At 44.6% G+C, this 24,465-nt stretch overlaps 1 protein-coding gene across 9 annotated transcripts in view; it reads left to right on the top strand.

Annotated features, from left to right (window-relative positions):
* The first annotated feature begins 2,481 nt into the window (after nt 1-2,481).
* The window catches only part of sh3gl3a (SH3-domain GRB2-like 3a), a 124,880-nt gene continuing 102,896 nt past the window's right edge, over nt 2,482-24,465 (top strand). For 2 of the 9 annotated variants that reach the window (XM_069911188.1, XM_069911187.1), the window contains exons 1-2: nt 2,482-2,708; nt 3,653-3,746. In XM_069911188.1, the coding sequence (XP_069767289.1) occupies nt 3,713-3,746 (34 nt within the window). In that variant the 5' untranslated portion in view covers nt 2,482-2,708; nt 3,653-3,712. Of the gene's footprint in view, nt 2,709-3,652; nt 3,747-24,465 lie in introns of those variants that run through there. The other 7 variants (XM_069911179.1, XM_069911177.1, XM_069911181.1 and 4 more) reach the window with 6 other exon arrangements.

The following is a 24,465-nucleotide window of genomic DNA, read 5'->3' as shown; positions in this document are numbered from 1 at the left end:
CTGCATCCTTTCTATGGTGTGGAACAGGAAAGTGCACAGTGATCCAACTGCAGCCTCAGCTCCAACTTGTCATCCAACTCTTTCTCTATGCCTGCACCCACCTAGGAAGGCAAGCATATCAAAGCATGTAGATAGTTCGTGCTTTTTGAATTTTTGTGTGTGTTGGTCCCTTGTTTTTTGTTAGAAACAAAGTTCTCAAATTTATTTTATGTCAATCCTCTTTGTGGGCTATGGGAAAAGACTGCATCAGGGATGGCCAACCTTTTCGTTTTTAATGTAGACATACAGCACGGTAACAGGCCATTTCGGCCAAGTACGTACTGGGGTGGGGGGGTGTAGGTTAATTGGGTGGCATGGACTCGTGGGCCGAAACAGCCTGTTCCTTGCTATATGTCTAAATTAAAAATTAAAAGTCTTTCCATCCCTGGACTCTATTATTTCCCACAGGAAATAGAATCTCAGGGATGTATGTGATACCATGAAGTCTGACAATAAATCTGAACTTTGAACATTTCTAAAGTGGCGCCATTGCAGAAAAACTTAATCAAGACAAACTGATGGGTTGGTGTTGGAGTGGAGTGGGGAGGTCAGCAAAATTGAAGGAAAGAAGTCCAGAAAAGATGAAAAGGATGATACTGCATTTTACAACATAACATGCCAGACTAGATTAATATTTCCATCATTTTTAAAAATTCCTTCAGGTCTATGGTGTTTTAATATCCGGCGTCCACGGTGTCTTGGTCCAAGGTGGTGGCACCTATAATGAGCAGTAGCCACAGGGGTTGCATACTCCAGGGAAGTAGAGGTCCGAAACCTGCATGAGAAGGAGTAGCAGAGGAGGCAACCTACTGGATGGTGATCACGGTGGCAGACCAGCGAGAGGCTCCGAGGCTGAAAAATGCACAGGCGGCGAGCTGAGGAGCCTAACGCGGGTCCCATGGGCTGCTGCCGACTACGGTTAGGGGACTCGCACCGGGCTGTGGACTGCGGGGAGACTGGCCCGAGAGTGGCTGAAGGCAGACCAGATACCGGAGATTGGGAAGGGGCGCTGATTGTGCCGGAGGCTCGAATCTGGGCCTCGGTTTGGACCGGAGTCCGTGCGGCCGTGGAGGCTGCGGGAGCACTGGAGGCGAGTCCACGGACACTCGGTGACTCTGTGGGGACTCTCTTATACTTCTCTTTCACTGACTGTGAGGGGTGCCGGGCAATTTCTGGTGATGGCGAACCTGTCTGCCTTTCAGTAGACTAAAGCAAATGTGGTGTAATATTACATTCTCTGCTTTATTACATGACAATAAAGGAATCTTGCACCACTTCCATTTTACTATTGCTCCAATAGAGAAATAACACCCTTTTCTATTCTTTGGCTTGGCTTCGCGGACGAAGATTTATGGAGGGGGGAAATGTCCACGTCAGCTGCAGGCTCGTTTGTGGCTGACAAGTCCGATGCGGGACAGGCAGACACGGTTGCAGCGGTTGCAGGGGAAAATTGGTTGGTTGGGGTTGGGTGTTGGGCTTTTCCTCCTTTGTCTTTTGTCAGTGAGGTGGGCTCGGCGGTCTTCTTCAAAGGAGGTTGCTGCCCGCCGAACTGTGAGGCGCCAAGATGCACGGTTTGAGGCGATATCAGCCCACTGGCGGTGGTCAATGTGGCAGGCACCAAGAGATTTCTTTAGGCAGTCCTTGTACCTCTTCTTTGGTGCACCTCTGTCACGGTGGCCAGTGGAGAGCTCGCCATAATAACACGATCTTGGGAAGGCGATGGTCCTCCATTCTGGAGACGTGACCTACCCAGCGCAGCTGGATCTTCAGCAGCGTGGACTCGATGCTGTCGACCTCTGCCATCTCGAGTACTTCGACGTTAGGGATGTAAGCGCTCCAATGGATGTTGAGGATGGAGCGGAGACAACGCTGGTGGAAGCGTTCTAGGAGCCGTAGGTGGTGCCGGTAGAGGACCCATGATTCGGAGCCGAACAGGAGTGTGGGTATGACAACGGCTCTGTATACGCTAATCTTTGTGAGGTTTTTCAGTTGGTTGTTTTTCCAGACTCTTTTGTGTAGTCTTCCAAAGGCGCTATTTGCCTTGGCGAGTCTGTTGTCTATCTCGTTGTCGATCCTTGCATCTGATGAAATGGTGCAGCCGAGATAGGTGTGCCCGATGGAGATGTGGGTGGGGGGGGGGGGGGGGGGCTGGTGGTCATGGTGAGAGATGGATAACACCCTAAAGCAGGTATCAAACAACAAATGTTATGTTTCAGATTCAATCTGAAGTGGGACTTGAAGGGTAAACATCATTACTAACTTTTATTTCCATTGGACGATCCCCTCCAACTTCCCACACTGGGACCGGGGCCAATTCGGGGGACACCCGACGTCATCACGTCGAGGGGCGGGGAGGGGAGTGGAAAGGTCATTTGCATGCGCTAGAGTGACAGGGGTGTGGACCAACGAGAGGCGGGCGCCTCGCGGAGAGCGCCTGAAGTGGATACAACGGCGTTACTGTAACGAGTGGTGGTGGAGGAGCGGCGTCGCTCGGAGCCCTCAGCTGGCAGCGGAGGGTTGCCTGCTTTGCAACCCATTGACTCGATGGTACATTTAGTGACAGCCCTCAGGGGGATAAAAAAAAGCCAACTTGTCTCCCCCTCTCCCTCCCCGAGAAGGTCAGGATGTCGGTTGCCGGCTTGAAGAAGCAATTCCATAAAGCCAGTCAGGTAGGAGACGCCCCAGTATTAGTACAGTAGTACCAATCTGCTGGCACTGCTCAGGGGAGAGTGGCACGCTCCTTTAATGGCACTGGACCCAAGAACGGGAGCCACAGGTTCTGCTGAATAACTGCGCCCTCCCCTGGGTCTGCCTCATACCCCCCCCCCAAATTTGCAGACATTTACTTCGCAGAGAAGTCATTTCCCCTTGTAAATTGCAAATGACTTGCAGTATATTTGGAAATTGATACACCACCACGTGATAATTCACATTTCATGTTCTGCGTTCCCCCCCCCCCCCCCCCCCCCACCGACCGTTTTAATTAAAGAAGCATTGCCTCACATTGAGTGACTGCAGTGTGTTAACTCGCACTTTAAGCTGGTGAGCTACTGGGCCTATTTAGCTGCCCCCCCCCCCCTTTCATGGGGAGGTATTTTACTGCTCCTCCGGGCTGATCTTGGAGCTGGCGTACATGACATGTCAATCCCTTCGGCATTCTTGTGCACATCGTGCCAGAGGCAATCTTCCGCCTTATTTCTAATGCATATAGTGCGGGAGTGTGAACGTGCAAGATTGAAAGGTAGCGTTTGTGCACCCATCTGGCATTCAGTCGCCTCGCATTTCGTGTGGAGGAATACCATTAATGGGAGCGAGGTCATGCATGTCTGATAAATCTGCTGGCCTTGGATCGTAGACCATTATTTGTTTCTCACTTGTCGCAGCGATGATCTGTTTCCTTGTTTCAAAGGATGGAGACCAGCAGCAACAAAAAGAAACGGGAAAACAGGCTGAGAAATTAGTGGCAGGACGGATCAAAGCAACCATCCGGAGCTCCACTTGTTGTAGTTTCCCCCCACAGTTTTAGGACATGATTATTATGCCATGCAACGTTTGCGTCTTATTTGGACTCCTTCAATAATTAAAACGGAGTACACCGGCTCTCTTAAACTAGATCCGTCTAATATTACTGGCAGAGAGAGAGAAAAAGTGGATAAGAAATGTTCAATCGTGAATGACAGACGGAAACAGTCATGAACATCGGCCAGGTATACAAAATGTATAGATATAACCATGTCGCACATGCTCTCTGTAACACAAGTTACTGTCACCCGATTGATTTTTAACAAGACCTCCTTTACAGTGAAACAGATGATTAGTGTGTGGTATTTTTATAAACAGACCAGGATTCTAGCACCCAAGATCGAGGCAGTGAGATATTTAGTTTGAGGTGGGATTGGAAAATAAATAAGGAGAAAAGTGGAGGCAAGAAGGCAGTGAAGCTTATTCCTTTCATTCCACATTGTATAATCCACATTGTTTGTTAAATCTTCTCTGAGAATATCCCTGTCCCCAAAATAGAGCATATATTGACAGAGGATTTATCCATCCTGTCATTCGAGGATGTTCTGTGTTCCATGGAAGTATTCAACGAGGAGAGACACCCAAGGTACCAACTGGTCATCCCCAGAGGAAGGCTTGTGAGCAGATGCATGGCAATATTACTAAGGAGGATAGTTAAGGTTGCTTCTCTTCAACGGTTGGGGGATTAAGTTCAAGAATTGAAAGGTCGTGTTGCAACTGTAAAAAATCTCTGGTGAGACCGCACTTAGATGCAGGTCGTCTTCGACTTGCAATGGATTTGCGTTTCGGCACTCCCATCATAAGTCAAAAGAAATCGTATTGAGAAAGGCCCATGGAATCAGTGTGGGGACTGACACGTGGCTGTCGGGAGAGAGTGGGGCAGTGGGATCAGTGTGGGGTCTAGAAGTGGGCTGTCAGGAGAGAAGGGGGCAGTGCAGTGGGATCATTCTGGGGACTGATAGCGGGCTGTTGGGAGAGAGCGGGGCAGTGGGATGAGTCTGGGGACTGATAGCAGGCTGTCGGGAGAGAGCAGGGCAGTGGGATGAGTCTGGGGACTGATAGCAGGCTGTCGGGAGAGAGCGGGGCAGTGGGATGAGTCTGGGGACTGATAGCAGGCTGTCGGGAGAGAGCGGGGCAGTGGGATCAGTCTGGGGACTGATAGCGGGCTGTCGGGAGAGAGCGGGCAGTGGGATGAGTCTGAGGACTGATAGCAGGCTGTCGGGAGAGAGCTGGGCAGTGGGATGAGTCTGGGGACTGATAGCAGGCTGTCGGGAGAGAGCGGGGCAGTGGGATCAGTCTGGGGACTGATAGCGGGCTGTCGGGAGAGAGCGGGGCAGTGGGATCAGTCTGGGGACTGATAGCGGGCTATCGGGAGAGAGCGGGGCAGTGGGATCAGTCTGGGGACTGATAGCGGGCTGTCGGGAGAGAGCCGGGCAGTGGGATGAGTCTGGGGACTGATAGCGGGCTGTCGGGAGAGCGGGGCAGTGGGATGAGTCTGGGGACTGATAGCAGGCTGTCGGGAGAGAGCGGGGCAGTGGGATCAGTCTGGGGACTGATAGTGGGCTGTCGGGAGAGAGCAGGGCAGTGCAGTGGGATCAGTGTGGGGTCCGACACGGGGTAGTTATGAGCAGTGGGATCAGTGTGGGGATGAGTAGCGGGCTGTCGGGAGAGAGTGGGGCTATGCAGTGGGATCAGTCTGTGGACTGATAGCGAGCTGTCGGGAGTGCGGGGTAGTGGGATCAGTCTGGGGACTGATAGCGGGCTATCGGGAGAGAGCAGTGGGATTAGTGCAAAGTGAAGGCAGGAAAGTTTAGAGGTGACATGAGGTGTAAGTTTTTTTTAAACAGAGTTTTGGGTTGCTGGAATGCCTTGCCGGGGTGGTGGTGGAGGCTGGGGCATTTAAGAGAGTCTCATGGATGAAAGAAAATTAGAAGGTAGGAAGGGTTTAGTATTTTTTTTGGTAAGAATATTTAGGTCAGCACAACATCAAGGCCTGAACAGCCTGTACTGTGCCATGTGCTATTCCTCTTTACGTTACACAGCACCCTGATCTGTAAACCTAATGCTGGTCGTCCAACAGCGCTGAGTCAGAGCATTGCAACTCTTTCCCATTAGAAGGACTCTTCTACTTGTGGAAGTTGACCTGCCACCACCAGCTCAAGGGCAAATAGAGAATGATAAATGGGTCTTATCAGTGACATTCATGCCTTAAGTTGAATTACAAATCATTAAACGTTATTTAATGTCAGAAGAAGTGCGGGCAAATTGTTGCCTCACCTGGGAACATTTCTGGGCCAGAATAATGTGGAAATGAGTTCAGTCCAGTGATGTGTTACAGCATTGTATTTGAAGTTAAGATGATTATCGTGTATGAATTATTATAGAACAGCCACTCTCAACCTTTTTCTCAGCTATGCAACCACCCCCCCACCCCTCCTCATTTTTAGGTAATATTGAAAGGAAGGCTGGACAAGAATAAAAGGGCCAGTCCTAGATTTAGATCAGTGCTTTTCAAACTTTTTCTTTTTCTTTCCACTCATATCCTACCTTAAGTAATTCCTCACTTATCAAAGAGCACCAATGGCATAGGGGTTGCTTAAGGTGAGATGTGAGTGGAAAGAAAAGGTTAGAAAATGCAAGAAAAACAAACATGACCATGAACTAACTACGTCAAATGATGTGTTACTGCGTAATGTAAATGTGTGAAAGAGAATAACTTGTGGGAGAAATATGGAGAGGAAAATTAAATCAATGCTGTAAATTGGTCCAAATGAGGCATGGTTAGCAGAGCTCGGGTTTTCACTTTGGAGCGTAGAAGGATCAGAGGTGGTTTAATGCAGGTCTACAAGATTCTGAGAGGCACAGATAAGAGAGACGGCCAGCATAACATGCGACGTGAAAAAAAACAAGGCTTTTACTTCAATGTGTATGGCCCCCAGGGGGACCGTAGAGCCCAGTTGAGAATGGCTGTTACAGAAGATAGCTTTTCAATCCATCTGATCAATTATGACTCCCGAAGGACCAATCCTTTGGTCTCATTTCCCTCTCCTTACTTCTCCTGCAAGTTATTCTCTTTCAAACATTTGCACTGACTGCAACAGGTCATTTGGTCCATGGCTGTGGGTATGTTTTTCTTGAGTTTCCCACTCTCTTCCTTCATCTAAATCTATCAGGTTGGCCTTTTTATTCTTTCCCAGTGATTAATAGTGTTCATCTTATCCACTCACTTTGCCAGTTCTCAGAGATCTTTGCAGTGCTTCAGAATTAACTGGCTGGACCTTTCTCACACACGGGAATCTTCTCTGTATTCCTCATCAAAGCTTTATAAAATTATAAAAAATTATGTAATGTCAGCCTTCAGCTTCTTTTTTTCATGTATATGTTGTCAATCTTGTTATTTTTTTTCTAGATTTTCTTTCTGCTGTTTTATAATACGGCCACCAAGTGTGGCCTTACCAAAAGTTGATGCCATTTTCAAATAACTTAATCTGTTGTTCAATACAGATCCTCTGGAAGCAAACTCTGGTTCTTGGTTTGCATATCATAGCCTTCCTAACATGGTGTAATCTTTAGTTACACCCACACCCCACCCCCCACCACACGCTCTGTTCTTGCTGCTGCCATCAGGAAGGAGGTATCGGTGCCACAAGTCTTGCACCACCAGGTTCAGGAACAGCTGCTTCTCCTCCACCATCGGACTCCTCAATGACATACTCAATCAGAGTATTTGTGCACTTTATTGATTTTATTTAGTTCGCTCTGTATTGCACGGTCAAGTTGTTTACATTTGTTGTCTGTTTACAGTTCTTTGTTTACATGTGTACAGTTTTTCTTTGCACTACCAATAAGAGGTAATTCTGCCGCGGCTGCAAGAAAAAGAATCTCAGGGTTGTATGCGATGTCATGTGTGTACTCTGACAATAAATCTGAAATCTGATTTGTTTGTCGAACGTCATTGGCAAATGATTTGCCTGTTCTGCACAGTTTATTCACAGCTCAGTGATCCTCAGTTTATTCACAGCTCAGTGATCCTCAGTTTATTCACAGCTCAGCGATCCTCAGTTTGTTATTATTGGCAGAGTTAGTAATTGTGAAGATAGCAGTGTGCTCACGGCCTGGCTGGTGGAAATGTAGAAGGACTATGTGTCCATGGGGGAAAAGAAGACAGCAAATGGATAAGGAAGTAAAAGGAAGTTGGAATGATGGGTCACAAAATTTTAAATTTAAATTTTAAATGTTATGCTTGAAATTTTAAAAAATTTAATTTGTACACACAGCATGGTAACAGGCCCTTTTGGTCTACAAGCTCGTGCCGCCCAATAACACCCACAACCATATAACACAGAACAGGCCAGTTCGGCCCTACTAGTCCATGCCGTAGCAAATCCCCACCCTCCTAGCCCCACTGACCAGCGCCCGGTCCATACCCCTCTAGTCCCCTCCTATCCATGTAACGATCCAGTCTTTCCTTAAATGTAACCAATGATCCCGCCTCGACCACGTCGGCCGGAAGCTCATTCCACATCCCCACCACCCTCTGCGTAAAGAAATTTCCCCTCATGTTCCCCTTATAATTTTCCCCCTTCAATCTTAAACCATGTCCTCTAGTTTGAATCTCCCCCTTTCTTAATTGAAAAAGCCTATCCACATTTACTTTAAAATCTTAAACACCTCTATCGAGTCCCCTCTCAATCTTCTACGCTCCAGAGAAAAAAGCCCCAGTCTGCACAACCTTTCCCTGGAACTCAGACCCTGAAATCCTGTCAACATTCTCGTGAACCTTCTCTGCACTCTCTCTATTTTGTTTATATCTTTCCTATAATTTGGTGACCAACACTGTACACAGTACTCCAAATTTGGCCTCACCAATACTTTTTGTACTCTGGGAGGAAACAGGAGCATCCAGAGGGAGAAGGTCCAAACTTGTTCCAGACAGCACAGGATCTGAACCCTGGTCCCAGTCACTGGTGCTTCCCGCTATGAATACACTGATTGGTTAGATTTTGACCTTGATTGGTTATGTTAACATGCAGTAATAGTGGTATCTGCATGTTGTTCCACTTTTCTGAAGTTTGACGTTATTGGTCAGATATGCAGGAGATGGTGGTTGAATTTCTACATGAGAGCCAGTTTACAAATCTAGATAGAAGTGCATTGTTCTTTGATATTCTATATAGGCTATGTTTCCTTGTAGTGTAAAGGGGGATAATTTCAGTGGATCAAGTTTCTGCTCACTCACAGAGCAATCCCATTCCCAGCAATTTTTTTTTCTGTCCCCTTATAAGTGAATGGGGAAAGGTCCTCGTCACGGTTCATCTCCAGCAGCAGCGTGACTCAGGACTCTGATCTATGGGTTGTTCCCGGGAATGCACACAGAGTCAGACGTCCAGAGCTGCTGGAAGATCATCAGCTCGATGAAAGGTGCACTTTGGTCTTTCAGCACATGTAGACGTCAGTGCATGAATGCTGCCGTCTGGCATGCTCCAGGCTGCAGGGGTACCTGCTGAAGGACGCGCTGCTGCTTAGCGCAACCAACACGAGGGTGCAGTGGGGAAGGACCACAGTCTAGAGCCCTCCCATTATCTGGCATTGAGAGGCTGAATCTGAGGGGAAGCCCTTCAAATAATGGGGGAGAGGGGGGAGGGAAGAGAACTGACAAGGTGTTACAGGGGTGGTAATAGTGTAAAAAGAATCAAATATACCAATGAACAGTGACGGGAATGTATAGATATGAAACTAAGGGTGGGAATAGACTTTGAACGGTTTGCCTTTTGTAAATTATTATGAACAAAGTTTATTTTTGGCAATAAAAATATTCCCATCAATTCCCCCTAGACTCTACCACTCACCTCCAGTGGGAAGGTCAATTTACACTGGTCTCTCAGTACATGGGAAGGAGATGGATGAGCAAATTTGCAGCTAAGTTGGAGAAACTGTTTAAAACTCACCATGATCACGAGGAGTGGGATCGGGCGAGAGGAAAACAAAAGTAAGAAAAGGGTTCCTGAAATGCATGGAAATGTTCAGCATGTTTCCAGCCTGACGCACCAGGGGCCAGAGGTGGGCGGGGGGGGGGGGGGGTGGGGGGGGTGGGGAAGGGGGGAAGTGGAGAAGTGGAGAGTGGGGAAGGGAAAGCCTTTGGGAAAGTGTGATCTGGATCTAGTGTCTTGGCCAAGCACAAAGAATTGAGAGATTAATTACTATGAATTTAAAATAGATTTGGCTTAAGTAGATTGGAATCAAAGAATAGCTTGGAACGCCGTAATTGAAACTTGAGGAGATCAGGTGAGAAGTAGTTCCATGAAGGGGATAAAAAAAAAACCAATTTGGGGAAAAAAATGGTCGTTCCAAGAGTCATAATGTGGTTGGGTCAAACCAAATATAGGGACAATCTGAGGTCATAGGAGAAAGTGTGGACATGACAATAGATTAGGGTTGAATGGCAAGGAGAGCTCGAATGCCTTTTGTAAACATGTGGAGAGAAAGGGCCAAATGGGGGATGATCTTGTGGAGGCAGTTGAAATGTCTGAGAAATTAAATCATTACTGGACATTTATTTCATAAAGGAAGAGAAGCTGACGTAATTGTAAAGGAAAAGGCAGTGAAGCTGTATGGTTTTTTTTGCAAATTCTTGAATACTGACGTCCGTAGCCTCCTGGGCTGATGTGGAGAACTAATATGCATTCTCCATGCCTGCGTACTTCTAATTTTTTCCCAGACGTGACATCGTTCTAACAATGTTATTGATCTGCTTAAAAACAAAGCACCAACGATTGATCAACATCAGACTTTATGTGCAGTTTTTCTAAACAAATCATTCCAAACAGGATAAATCACCGAGTAGCCTGGCATAGCGCCAAGCACCCCACCCACATTCCATGTGGTCACAATTCAGTGGACGTGTTACCATGAAATAAGTCCATCACTGAATGATTCTTCAGAGTTTCATTCATGTGCTTTTGTGCCAGATGTCAGGCGGCACGGTTAGCGTAGCGGTCAGCGCCATGCTATTATGGCATCAGTAAACTCAGTTCAAATCTGGCGCTGCTTGTAAGGAGTTCATATGCACTTCTGTGTCTGCGTGGGTTTCCTTCGGGTACTTCAGTTTCCTCCAACCCTTCAAAGCGTATGGGATTGTGGTTCAATGGGGTATTTGGACAGCATGGGCTTCTGCGCTGGATGGTCCTGCTACTGTGCTGTGTTTAAATTAAAATTTATGGTGCCATTCGTTTTGATCTCTCTTTGAAACCCTGTCGCTTTAGTGATAGTAACTGCAAAGTCAGGTTTAGGGCAACTTCTTTGCTTTCTTGACCCCAATGAGAGGGCATCTCCTGGTCTATTTCTGTGAAGTTAAACATAAACCACTCAAAAGCTTGTGATAAAATAGTTATTTTGAAGCTTGCAGGATAGAAATAAAATAGTTTGGAAAGTTGGCTGAATTCAAAGTGGGTATCAAGATAAGCAAGGCTGAAAATTGTGGAACAGTGCTTGTCAGAAATGGGAGTCATGCCAGTGAATGGGAGAATTGTAGATAAGACCTTTCTCCCCTTTTCTTCAATGTACCCACTTCCTCAAAGACTATTTGGCCTCGTGAGAAATGTCTGGGCAAGTTGATATTGGGGGGGGGGGGGGGGGGGGGGAAATCCCAGCAAGTTTGATGAAAGTTTATATTATGGGGCTAGATTTAAGATTTTTAATGTTAATAAGGATTGTGTAGTTGATATTATGTTTGAGAACTTTCAAATACGTTTTGATGAAGAATCAAATCAGTCAACAAAATTCAAAACTCATGGGAAAGAAAGTAATCTCAACTTGTTTACAAAACCAAGAAACAGAAGGCAGTGATTAGCAGCTAAGGTCATTTGTCAGGCAGAAGAGAGCTTGAGATTGGAATTGAGAGAACGGATTTGATTTTTATAATAATGACCTTGAATATCTTTTTTAAATGTAGACAGGCAGCATGGTAACGTCCACGAGCCATGCCCCCCCATACCCAAATTTACCTACACCCTCCCCCCTCACAACGTGTTGAAGGGTGGGAGGAAACCGGAGCACCAGAAGAAACTTACACAGACATGGGGAGAACGTGACACTCCTTACAGCATCAGGTTGGAACACAGTTTGATGGCGTTGCATTACTAATCGTGCCACCCTCTGTGTGCATGAGTGTTTGCAAATGAGAGGGAACTTCTTCACTCGAAGAGTGGTGAGTGTGTGGAACGAGCTTCCAGCTGCAATGGTAGATGCGGGCTCGATTTTAACATTTAAGGGAAATTTAGACAGGTATATGAATGGGAGGGCTCTGAATTGAGTGTAGGTCAGTGGAACTAGGCAAGAAAAAGTGGTTCGGCACAGACTAGAGGGGCCAAAGTGGCCTGTTTCTGTGCTGTAATTGTTCTATGGTTCTATAACTTGGAGCCGTCAATAAAGATCAAAATAACAGACATCATGGGAATGTAGACGTTCCAATGAAATAGGAAAACACACGGTAGATGAAATTGAACCTCGGAAGTGTGAAATGACACATTTTGCTAGGAAGAATAGGAGAGCTTATTTGAGCTAAATGGTGCAATTTTCAATGGGGTGGGGGAGCAGAGAGGAATCGGTGCCCATGACATTGAAGATGGTAATGCAAATGGAGAAGGTTGGTTTAAAAAAAAACTTCTGGATGTGAGCGTGTATTGAAAGAGGGGCAGACTACTAAAACAATTGTACTAAACTAATGAAAAACTTGGGAGTATTGTGTCCAGTTGCACATTAAGAAGGCCACCAAAAGCCTTTGAGAGGGTGCAGTGTTAGGTTTGTGACCACCATGCAGGAATTTTTTTTCATGAAGTGATTGGAGAACGTTAGGGATAGGAATAGGAGTTAGCTATCTGGCCCATCGAGCCTGCTCGACCATTAGCAAGATCATGGCTGATCCTGGCAGTCGACTCAGATGCCTTTTCCCTATGACCCTCAATTCCCCCACGATACCAAAATCTATCTTGCTTAGTCTTAAATATATTTAATGAAGTAGCCTCTGCTCCTTCCTTGGGCAGAGAATTCCAGATTCCACACTCTCTGGGGAAAAGCAGTTTCTCTTCATTGCAGTCTTAAATCGGTTCCATCAGCAAGCACTCCCAGCTCCTGCTGCACAAAAGCATTCGGCAATCTTTCACCATTTCACTAATAATCTGATCTACTGTTTTTTCTTCAAAAGTGGACGACCTGGCATTTACCATTGCACGCCATCATCCAGACTCTTGCCACTCGCATAACCCATTTCTATCTCTTTGCAGACGCTGCACGATTTGCTTTTACACTCAATGTGGTTTCATCCCCAGAATTATACACCATGCTCATTAATGTATATTATGAAATGTTGCAGGCCCAGCATCTTCCCCTGTTGCACTCGGCATATCACTGATTATCAGTGAGAGAAACCCCTCTGCCTTCTGTTGGTTAACCAATGCTCAATCCTTGCTAATACATCTCCCCCAGCACCATGCATCCCTCTCTTGTGAAGGTCTTTTATGTGGCACCTTACTGAACACCTTCTGGAAATCCAAATATACAACCCATCTGTTCCTCTCTATCCACTGTGTTTGTTATATCTTCAAATAAACTCCAGAAGCTGAGGGTATCCTCCAGGGAGCGGGGAAGATTCAGAGAGGTGATAGAAGTGGGGTTGATGAACATCATGAGCAATGTTAATAATTACAAAACCCTGGATAGGAGTAAGGAGTTGAGGGCTCCACACTTTAGGGGAGACATTGTTGCCTTAAAAAGAATTCAGTGTTTATTTACCAAAATAATACCTGGAATCCAAGGATTCAATTACAGGAAGAGTTTATATAAGATAGGACTGTATTACTTGAATTCTTGTAGGCCAGGGGTGTCAAACTCAAATTCACAGAGGGCCAAAATTAAAAACTTGGACTAAGTCGTTGGCCAAACTAAATATTTGTTGAAAATTTTCAACAACATCTGCATGTTTTCTCTTCTTTCAACATATGTAACGTTAAACTTTTTCTTATTAAAATAAATGTTTAATAATAGTTTTGGTTAAACTCTTTCCAGAAGAAGCATTAACAAATGAGAAATAAAATATTCAATAAATAATATTTCTCTATAGCCTTTAAGCTCCTTTTAAATGTTTTTTTTTCACAAGCCAACAAGTCAAGAAAATAACAACTTGCTTCAATGACAAACAGGTTTGTCTTTTAAACTGATGAACATATAGTCTGTCTCCCACCTGTCTTGAAAGGTCCTGTTTTCTGTCTTTCGTTTGGCCATTTTTCGTAAGGGGTTTATTACTTGTGAGTTAGGCGACAGGTCGCAGATTCTAATGAAAGTAAAGAGAGGAGGTGGGGGCGATTAGCGGGCTGACGCCAATGTATTTGCAAAGCATTCTGGGATTTGTAGTATTAGCTGTGCATGCGCTATACTGGCGTGGTGGCCAGCGGGCCAGCTCTAATACATATTTGATATTATCTTGCGGGCCAAATATAATTATATCTCGGGCCAAATTGGCCCGCGGGCCTGAGTTTGACATGTGTGTTGTAGGCGAAGGAACGAAATGCCAATGAATTGAAAATAACTACTAGTTGGGAAATACAAGGCTGCACTATTTTTATTTATTGTTGTAAGGTGGTTGTGGTCATGCAACCACCAGCCTAATGCATGGAGTGATCTCTATACCTGCAGGAAGACCACCTAGGGGCTGACTCCACCTGGCCGGCCGACAATCAGCCGGCCCCTCCTGAGCCAGTCACTCTGGAGCCACCACAGCTGAAACTGGTGTGTACAGACTTCTAGTAGAATAGTAGCCTTTTGTGTTATGTTTCTGCTTGCTGCTACCACAGCGCGTCACAATTTATTCTGTTAAAAGTCTGTACACACCAGTTTCAGCTGAATGTTTGCGAAACAGCAAATATGTTCGTGACATTAAATTCTGATTCTGGATCAAAGGGTGGCAAAAAGTTTGGGAACTCTTCGTTGCAAAAATGCCACTTGATCGAGGCCATTGATAACTTTAATTTTGAGGTTGATTAGTTGGAGAAAAATTTATTCAGGAAATATATTTACACCTGTCCAATGTGGTCCAAGGATAATTGTATAAAATTGTACCCTCAATCAGTCATGATCCAGGCCAGGCATCCTAGATTTTTTTTTTGCTCCCATAGGGAGAAACTGTTTCAACTCCATGCGACTGTGGATCATGGCTGTTCAGGTAATGGAAATTAGCCTTCACAGAATTCAGAAATCACGACCTATAAATTTTGAGATGTCAAATAAAAATAGCACCAATGCAAAGAAATAAGCAAGTCTATTTTCCACTTGAATTTATCAACGCTTACAAAGATAATAGAACTTTGTTCTGGAAAATCGTGAGATGGGCCATTTTCTAGGAACACATCTCTCCCTCCTGGTAATGTGGGAGTCGCCTGTGTCCAGTGACCCCGGGTCAAGGAAACAGCTAAGAGAACCAGAGCAACACAAGTAGAAAATAACTGCTGTGTGTGAGTTGTTCTGCCCTGAATTGGAAGTGAGTTTAATAGTAATTCGCCAAAGGGAATTGGATGAAATATGGGGTCAAACGAGCATGGCTGTGGAGTGTTAGGACTTGGGCTGAGTGGGAAATTCCTTCAAAGGGCTGACACAAGCCCGACTGGTGCCCGAGTTTTGCATAATTTATGAGGCTGAAGGTGTATCGAATCTTGCTGAATTATCGGTGTCAGTGATTTTTACTAAAATATAGTAGTACATTGCTGTTAAAATTTATTGGAGTATTCACCCTCACATTAGATTTGGCCCTTGTGGCTAAGGGGATCAAGGGGTATGGGGAGAAGGCAGAAGCCGGGTACTGATCAGCCACGATCATATTGAATGGCGGTGTAGGTTTGAAGGGCCAAATGGCCTACTCCTGCACCTATGTTTCTATACTTGTGTCTGAATTGCTTTCTCTTGATTGATTTATTTTCTCAAACCAGTTTTTTTTTCCTCAAATGCAATGGAAAATAATTGATTCCTTACTTGTAAGCAGTCTTTTGGGTGAAGACAAAAAAAAAATCTCAAACCTTCGCAAATATGGTGTGCTAAGACTTGAAGATATCTTTGGACAAAGTTGAAAGTAGTGCGCACACTGTTCCAACAAATTCAAACATTGGCGAAACACTGGAACATGAATTTCCACCCAAATGAGACAATGTGGTGAAATGTTGTAGTCAGTAAATACTGCAGTCACTTTGTTTCTTTACCACTTCCTTTCCTCCAACTGTTCTCTGTATTTTCACTTCCTGTTTCAGATTTTAGATCGTCTTCTGCCTCTGCCAACATACAAGGTGCAGGTCAACTGATCTGACCTGCTCTTTGCTGATTTTGTAATGAAAATGTTCATCTCTGCTTAAAGTTGTCATCTGTCACAAAATCTCAGAATAATGTTGCCTTGGAAGTACCAGCATCTGTTAGTGAGGTTTTTTTGTCTGGTCACAAACATTATAACTTGGTTGTTTTGGAGGCTGTGACATATCGATAGTACGTATTTCTAAAAGGAAACCATTTAGTTTATGCTGACTCTCCATTAAAGTCCATCAATCCCACTCCCCCTAGTACACATGGACTTGCTCTAGATGTGCCCCAGTGATTCTCCCACCACCTACCAACATTTGGGGCAATTTATAAACCTAACAGCCAAAGTTCTGATATGTTGTTGCAAAGCCATATAACACCGGGCACCGGCCTCCTGAACACTTTTGGCTGTATTTTATGAATTTTGGGCTTGTGGTGGTACACCTCCGGCCCACTGCAGGGGGCAACCTCTGTACCTGCAAGAAGTGTAAGGGGACAGGGCAACACCTGGCCGGCTGCAAATCAGTCGGTCTGAAGGGTTCAAGTCGGGAGTCAATCCCCCTCCGGGATATGAGCCTGCGCCGGCCTCCCGAGGCCTCACTCAGAGTTGCTGCAGACACAGCCAGCCTGGCTCTGTGGAAGTCTGTGGATTAAAGCCTGTTGTTCAGTCTTTACCTTGTATGTGTCTAATTCTGGATAACAGTGCACCATAGTACTAGATCATTTCTTTTATGAAAAGTGTTATCAGGATAACTGGAGTCCATCAGTGCTGGCTGACTCTTGTCAGTCACTGACACAAGAGGCATCAGATGTTGAGCACAAATGAAAATCAGCGGGAAAACATTTTTAGATTTGCTTAACTATTGGAATGTGTCAGCATTATTATTAAGCATTCAATAAAAAATAATTTAATGTTTCTCCAACTTCCTACGTGAGACAGCAAATCTGAAATTATCGTTATGTTCATCTTGAAGTTGCCTCTCAATACCCATATTTTTTTCAGAAAGTAAGCCTTTTTTTTAAAATGTCATCCAGTGTAATCAAGCACTGAAACCTCCAAAATAACATGTGAATTGTTGCTGGATAAAAGTGTGGTCTACAGAGCAATCTTGCTTTCACTTTCATTCTCCTGCCAATATTCAACCGAAGAAACAAACTATGCTCACTGCACTCCCCGTGATAAAGCCATTTGAATCAACTCTACCCATCAGAGCGCTGTTGCATCTTAAGCCTCTTTCAGGTGGCCAGAATACCCTGATGTAAAGCCGCATATTCTACCCGAATGCGGCTGTTGGGAGGCTACCTGAAAGAGCCTGATGGGGCTCGGAGGAGAACTCACCAACCCACCTCCGGGAGGGATAATCTCCGCATCTGAGCAGTGCCCCGAGGCACCTGAATGCAACTGCCAGAAAGCGGCTGCCAGGGGTGGGCCGATGACAATCAGCCAGTGACCCGCTGCCTGACAGCCTCCCTCCCCGCACCTGACAGCCCCTCTCCCTGACATCCTGCGCCGGCCGCCCCTGCCCCGACGTCCCGCGCTGACAGGAGCCAGAGTGCACTCCGAGGCGCCTCTCCTGCAGCTGTCCCTTTCAGGTGGACAGCACAGCGCTTTCAGGGCTGCCACCTGAAAGACCATTCCACAGGGATATATCCGCTTCTGCAGGTGCATCCTTGGCGGAGAATGCACCTGTTAGAAGTGCCTAGACTTGAGCCATTGCTGCTTATCAGTGAGACACCCTAAGTGATGCATGCAAAGATAGTTGGAAGTATGACGTTTGACAGATTTATTTGATATTATTAATATTGTGACTGGAAGGCGTTCTGTGTCTGGGGACGTTCACAGACTGGATCATCGAGGGCATCAATCTCTTCTCTCAGCCCTTGACATATTGATGCAAATTTCAAATTTATTGTCAGAATACATGCATGACATCATATTGCTTCCCTGAGATTCTTTTTCCCTGCGAGCGAGGCAGAATATCTAATTTCTGACAACTACATTGTGCAGTATGCGATTATAGGAGAATTCAGATTTTAGATTTATTCTCAGATTGCATACAACCCTGAGATTCTTTTTTTCCTGCAGGTGAGAATATAGTGCAAAAAAAAACTTCTCAGCATACATATGTAAGCAAATAAAGAAATGTAAGCAAACTGCAGAACAGAGAGGGAAAATAAATGTGTTGCAGTATGTTATTATATTCACCATACTCCATACATTGTATTAATAAGTGCAAACTTTCCCATATCTCTTTACAGAATAAGTATCAAGCAAAATTTGACTAAGAATTGCATAGTAAGATGTGCAGCAAGGATTGAATGAGGGTTTTGCCACTGGTTGAGTTCAGGAGCTGGGCAATGCCATAAAGGCAGAGGACATGGAAATGGCATGAATATGTTTTCCATTTTCTCAGCTTGGCATCAAATGTGACAACTGAAGTTTAAATAGGCTGCCTTCACTTCAGGCGGCTGTTGAGGGAGCGATGGAGTCATTGGAGAATATCTTAGTAGCTAAATATACATTGAGTTGGTAATTTTTTTGATCACGCTACAGAAAAGTGTCACACTTTTGCAGAAAAAAAAATTAGGCTGGCATAAATCAGCTGTGCTCACATTGAATAAGCAGTGCAGTTTCCAGGGTCCTGGCGACTACTTGTGATTGCCATGTGCATTTGCATTGGAACTTAACATCTGCAATTGAGTTGCAAGGTTTGTAATCTTATCAGGCACTTCAGATGATGCTACAAACTGTGAAGGAAAAGCACATGTTGTACAAAGTATAATTTCAGCCCCTGCATCATTTACAGCCTTGAATTTTTACTTTCTGTTATTTTGTGTCAGAGTGGAGATCATGATTTTAAATTTAAAACTCAGTAGAATGTGTTAAATACATTTGACTTGCTCTGCAAAAGAGCCCTCAATCACTCCAAATACTTCAATCGCGGCATTTAAAAATGCTGCGCTACGATTACAAAATTACACCGGGAGTTGACTGTCCTCTACAAGAGCGGTCACTGTTCTTCAGAAATTCACTTAGGCTCTGTCGAACTTTGGGGCGGACTTTGATTGTGCAAAGACTAAACGAAAATAAAGCGCGTAAGTCAGTAGACAATGCAGTGGAAGTAAAAAACAATGCTGGAGAAATTCAGCTGGTCCAGCGGTGTACTTTATATTGCGAAGGTACATAACCAACATTTCAGGCCTCAAAGTATGCCCCAAGGCCAAACAAATGCTGTTCCTTTACCAAATTGAAGGATAATCCTGCAACTGTCATATTAGATATCGTGGAACCTTAGCAACACAGTGATAAATCCTGCATCACAGAGTGGATGACAATTTATAATGTCACATATTCATCACCGGAATTTCCATGTGTTGTCTGTTTTAAAAACAAAATTAATAATAATGCTCCCTTCCCCACTTTGCACCATCTGCCCACTATTCTTCACCCGTCTCTAGTGCACCCACTGCTCCCTGTCTCGCAGTTCCCCTCTCCTCTTCATACATGGCTATCTTTCCTCTCTGCTCTCAGTCCTTGAGTGAGGTCTTGAGGCAAATCACCGGCGTTTTTCTCTCCTACAGATGCTGCTCCTTCCCTCTGAACTTCTCCAAAATGTTTGTTTTTTGCCCCGATTCCATCATCCACAGTCTCTTGTGACTTCAGCACCCTGAAACAGGATCCTTCGGGTCTCTTCAGTCTCTTACCCAAGCAGAAGCATGGCAATTTAATATTATTGTACATTTTCCAATTAACATTAAATTTTAAAGAGCAGACCAAGTACTGTAACTGCATCCATCTGCAGCCTGGGTCTGGTGCATGGCTAATTAGAACTCTGTCAGATTTGCTATCGGATCTGGGAGTAAGCTCGATTAAAGTTATGAGTTCATGCAGAATCACTGATACCATTTCAATAGATTTGGAAGAAAACAGTAGGCCTCGCTTAAAAATTAAAACAGTCATTCACCTTGATGAAAGGCTCAGGCAGGAAACAATGGTTACGGTTTTTCACCTCCTATGGACGCCGTGGGTCCCGCTGAGTTTCTCCAGCACTTTTGTGTATTTAATGCATTGTACCTTCCTGCACCACATGGTTTTTCACAGCCAGTGAATTATTTTTTAAGTTAGAAGCACATTGTAATTCTGGAGGACCTCCAGTATTTCAGTGTGTTTTTACTACAATCACAGCACCTGCCGACTTCGGTGTTTCATGGAATTAATTTTGAAGTACTTTATTATTTTTGAGGTCAAAGCCTACAAAATAGGAATCAGACAAATTGCCATTTTGTTTCCGATTTATTTATTCAGATTTATTGTCAGAGTACATACAACCATGACGTTCTTTTTTCTGCAGGTGCTTAACCTTTTATCCGAGATTCTTGGGACTGGACACTTCTTGGTATTCGGATTATTCCAGATTATGGTGGAAGTACAGATTTGCGCAAAACATAAGCAATGCCACATGCAGTGGCCGTCTTCGTTAACCACAATCCCCCACACAGCTAGAATCGCTCTGGGAAATGAAAAGCAGTTCCAGCTGTGTGGGGGATTATGGATAACGAAGACAGCCATTGATCCCACATTAAATCAAAAAGGGGATCACCCCGTCAGGCTCTGTGCTGTGCCCTTGTCTGCACCTTCTGGCCTGGCTCAGCTGCCGTTAAGATGCTTCCCATCATCTGGTCCATCTGCCCAGCTCGGCTTCCCATCACCTGCTCCTCCCTCAGACACAGCCACTCCTCAGCCTCCTCTCGGCTTCTATCCCTCTGGCACCTCCCTTCTCCTCAGAGCTGGCTCGCTTCTCTCCTCCTTTCACCTGGGCTGTGGAACTCAGCTGCCGGGTCCCTCTGCCCTCTGGCCCCGGTGGGTTGGTGGGCTTTGACTCTTCTTGCCCCCACTGTGGCTCCACACCTTCGAGTAGCATTCTCTCCTTGCTCTCTGAATCGGAATCAAAAGTAAGTGTCCTTAAATGTGTCCCTGATTGAGTTTGTTGTTGAAGAGTCTGATGGTGGAGGAATAGCAGCTATTCCTGAACCTGCTGGTGTGAGTCTTGTAGCACCTACACCTCTTTCCTGATGGTAGCAGCGAGAACAGAGCGTGTGCTGGAGGGGTGTGGATCCTTAATGATTGTTGTTGTTCTCCAATGGCAGCGTTCCCTGTAGATGTTCTCGAAGGTGGGGAGGGTTTTGCCTGCGATGTCCTGGGCTGGGTCCACTACCTTTTGGTGGGTTTTACACTCAGCGGTTTTGGTGTCCCCGTACCAAAGCATGATGCAGCCACCACACATCTGCAGAAATTTGCCAAGGTTTCTGATGTTGTACCAAACCTCCAGAAACTCCTGAGGAAGCAGAGGCGGAGACCTGCTTTTTTTCACAACGCCATTAGTGTGTTGGGTCCAGGAAAGATCTTCCGAGATAGTGACTCCGAAGGACTTAAATTTACTCACCTCTGACACCTCAATGATCACTGGATCGTACACTTCTTGTTTTCCCTTCCTGAAGTCAACCATCATCTCCTTGATTTCATGATAGCTGGTCAGAACTGCAGACCGTCCTTCTTCTTTCATTAATTTGAAGGAGTATTTGAAGCCTCTCTACCCAGTTTCATTGAAGTGAAAGATGTAGCAATGCTGCATCGATATTATCCCACATTTCCTGCAGAAGCTACAAATGGAGCTTGAGACTACAAATTCTTACGAGGTGGGTGTGCAATTAATATGACACTTGCTGTAGAAAAATGCATACTCTCTCTTTGAAAATGGCTTAAGTTCTACAAACATGTAAATACTTCCATTTTACGTTTTGCTCTTATGCAACTTTGAAACTCTAATCTCAAACTAATTCACGGATAATTGCACGCAACTTATTCCTACTGTCGCCAAAATGTGTAATGGAAGGAGTCTTGGTTCATGCTAAATAATGGTTCTTTAGAAGAAGTACTATTATACACTTTAAATTCAAATACTTTGCTGCTCCAAGAATTGTTTGGAATTTATCAAGTCTTGCAGCTTGCCATTGTGATATTTGTGGAAAGAATCGTTTTGAGAAGGGAAACATTTGCAGGTCTTTCATGGCAACCAAAATGCTCTTGGGGCCAAACAGTTGTTAAGCCTATTAACTTATTGAAATATGTTCAGAAATATTACTTAACCATTGCACTGTAGTCGCCTACCTACAAACGTGAATTCATTGGGGTATGGCTTTATAATTTCCCTGTAGTTCTGGTTTGAAAATGATTTCAATTACAAATTGTTACTTCAACCATAGACCATAGAGTTTTAATATCGTGGTCGGTTTTAAAAAAAAAGTAAATTACGATAACAAAAAAAATCTTTAATGTTTGCAAGGGTTTAAATATTTAATTTAAAGCAAATGTATTAGCAATCACATGCCGCAAAGTTCGTCTTCAAAAATGCAATCAATAAGTTAATGAGTGCAATGGGTGGAAGGAAAATTATTGGTAAACAGTGAGGGAGAAACAGCTTATTTTTGTATTATCCCAAAATGTTTTACAGTCAAAGAGACACATATGATGTGTAGTCATTATTTGCCTGTCATTTAAATTTTGAAGATTACTGCAGTATTGCTGTCGGGTGTAGTGAACGAGAGCTTGCATGTGCTATAATCACCAAACTGGTTTTGACGGAAGAGCCTTGAAACCCCACTGCAGCTGTTGCTGAAGCACCTAATAGCCTGAATGCGCCTGGGATTGTCTGAGTTCGGAAGCTAAGCAGGCTCAGGCCTGGTCAGTACTTGGAGGGGAGACCGCCCAGGAACACCAGGTGCTGTAGGTTACTGTGAGGGGCGCTGGACAAGGTGGCGACTCTCTTTCTGCCTTACGGGAGGCAAAAGTTAAAGAATTTCATGTATGTTACATTCTAAAAAAATGTCGCATTATATGACAATAATGGAACCTTTACCTTTTTACCTTTAGAAGGATTTGCGCTCAGTCAGAGATCTTCCTCCACCATTGTTTGGTTCATTGCTGCAAACCTGCGGCATTTTAATTTTGACCCTCCTCAGCGAAGTGGTATGAATTAGAAAGTCATTATGGCACAAGCACGTTCACGTCTCCAAAGCGACCTCGTTTACTCGCACATTAAAAGAGCTTTGCATTCCTCCATTGGTAAAATTAGTACAACAGGTTTGTATTCTTGGGACGATGAATCTGAAGATACTGCCAATAGTCAGTAAGTCAGGCAGCATCTTAAAAGAGAAGCCATTTTTAAATAGGCTTAATTTTAACTATGAGGAAAGGTCATCTGCACAGTAGAATGCTAAGATTCTAAACATTAAAAAAACTCAACTTTATCCAGTCACTTTGGATTTCACTATGGGGTTCAGGATTTTTTTTTTCAAGACTGGGATCCTGACCCAAAATATTGACTTCTCTTCATGGATGCTGCCTGACCTCAGCTTCTCCTTATTTGCTCAGGGTCCCAGCATCTGTCGTTCTTGTGTTTCTAACAAAGCAAGTTTAACTGATTAGACTATGGTTGCCTCTCAGATTTTGACCTAACTGGCCAAGTCTTCATGATAGGAATGTGAGGACAGCTTTTTTGGAAGAGCCAAATACCTCTATAGCCTGGTTTTTGAACCAGGAGGAACAGATATACTTAATTCTGGCCCACGAGTGACCTCCCTCACATCTTGGAATCAGGGGACATGCCCATAATCCCAATCAGAGGATTGGCAAAAATATAATCCCACTCCTCTTGGCTCTGCCTCCCATCCAGACTCCCAGCCAATATTCCTCGTTTAAGTTCCCTGACCTTGGCCGTGGTCTCCACCACATTTTTCTTCACCAGAACGGAGTCAAGCCTGCACATCGTGCTGGAGAGAAAGAAGGCATGGGGCCAAAACTCCTTCCTCACCATCCTTCACCCTCTTATCACACCTCTATATTTTACCTTATTCCCAGAGTCTGTCTCTGTCGGAACAGGAATCATTTGAATTATTTTTTGCATTTGCAACATTTTAAGTTTAGATTTAGACATGCAGTACAGTAACAGGCCATTTTGGTCCATGAGACCTTGCTGCCTAATTCACACGCCATTAACCTACACCCCTGATACATTTCAAATGGTTGGAGGAAACCGGAGCCGCCAGGGAAAACCCACAGAGACACGGGGAGAATGTACAGACAGTGCGGGATTCGAACCTCAGTCCTGATTGCTAGCGCTGTAAAGGGTGTTGCGCTAACCGTGCTGCCCATAACATCTATCACATTTAACAGTTTTTTTTGAGAATATGATGTTACTTACAGTTCCTTACAATGTAGACAGATGACGCTTCACTCATTGTCAGTACCAGATTTCAGATCAGTCCTGTCAACCTCATTCAGAAACATGTAAACTACTCTCTTTCGCATGCAATCAACTTTCCCTGGTTCAACTACTATTGACCAATCCCAGGAGTAATTGATACTTAACCTATTGATCAGCACACCTATGTGGTGGAGTGGGAGCACAAAGAAAGCGGATGGGCGGCCCAGTGGTGCAGCTTTTGAGGAGCCATTGCTTCACATTTCCAGAGACCAGATCACTCCTGATGTCTGGTATCTTGTCCCCCCTC

This window comes from Narcine bancroftii, chromosome 14 (genome assembly GCF_036971445.1).
Source record: "Narcine bancroftii isolate sNarBan1 chromosome 14, sNarBan1.hap1, whole genome shotgun sequence".
In the NCBI taxonomy this organism is placed as follows: Eukaryota; Metazoa; Chordata; class Chondrichthyes; order Torpediniformes; family Narcinidae; genus Narcine; species Narcine bancroftii.
Note: the sequence above shows the minus strand (reverse complement) of the source record. Positions and strands in the feature narration are given on the sequence as shown.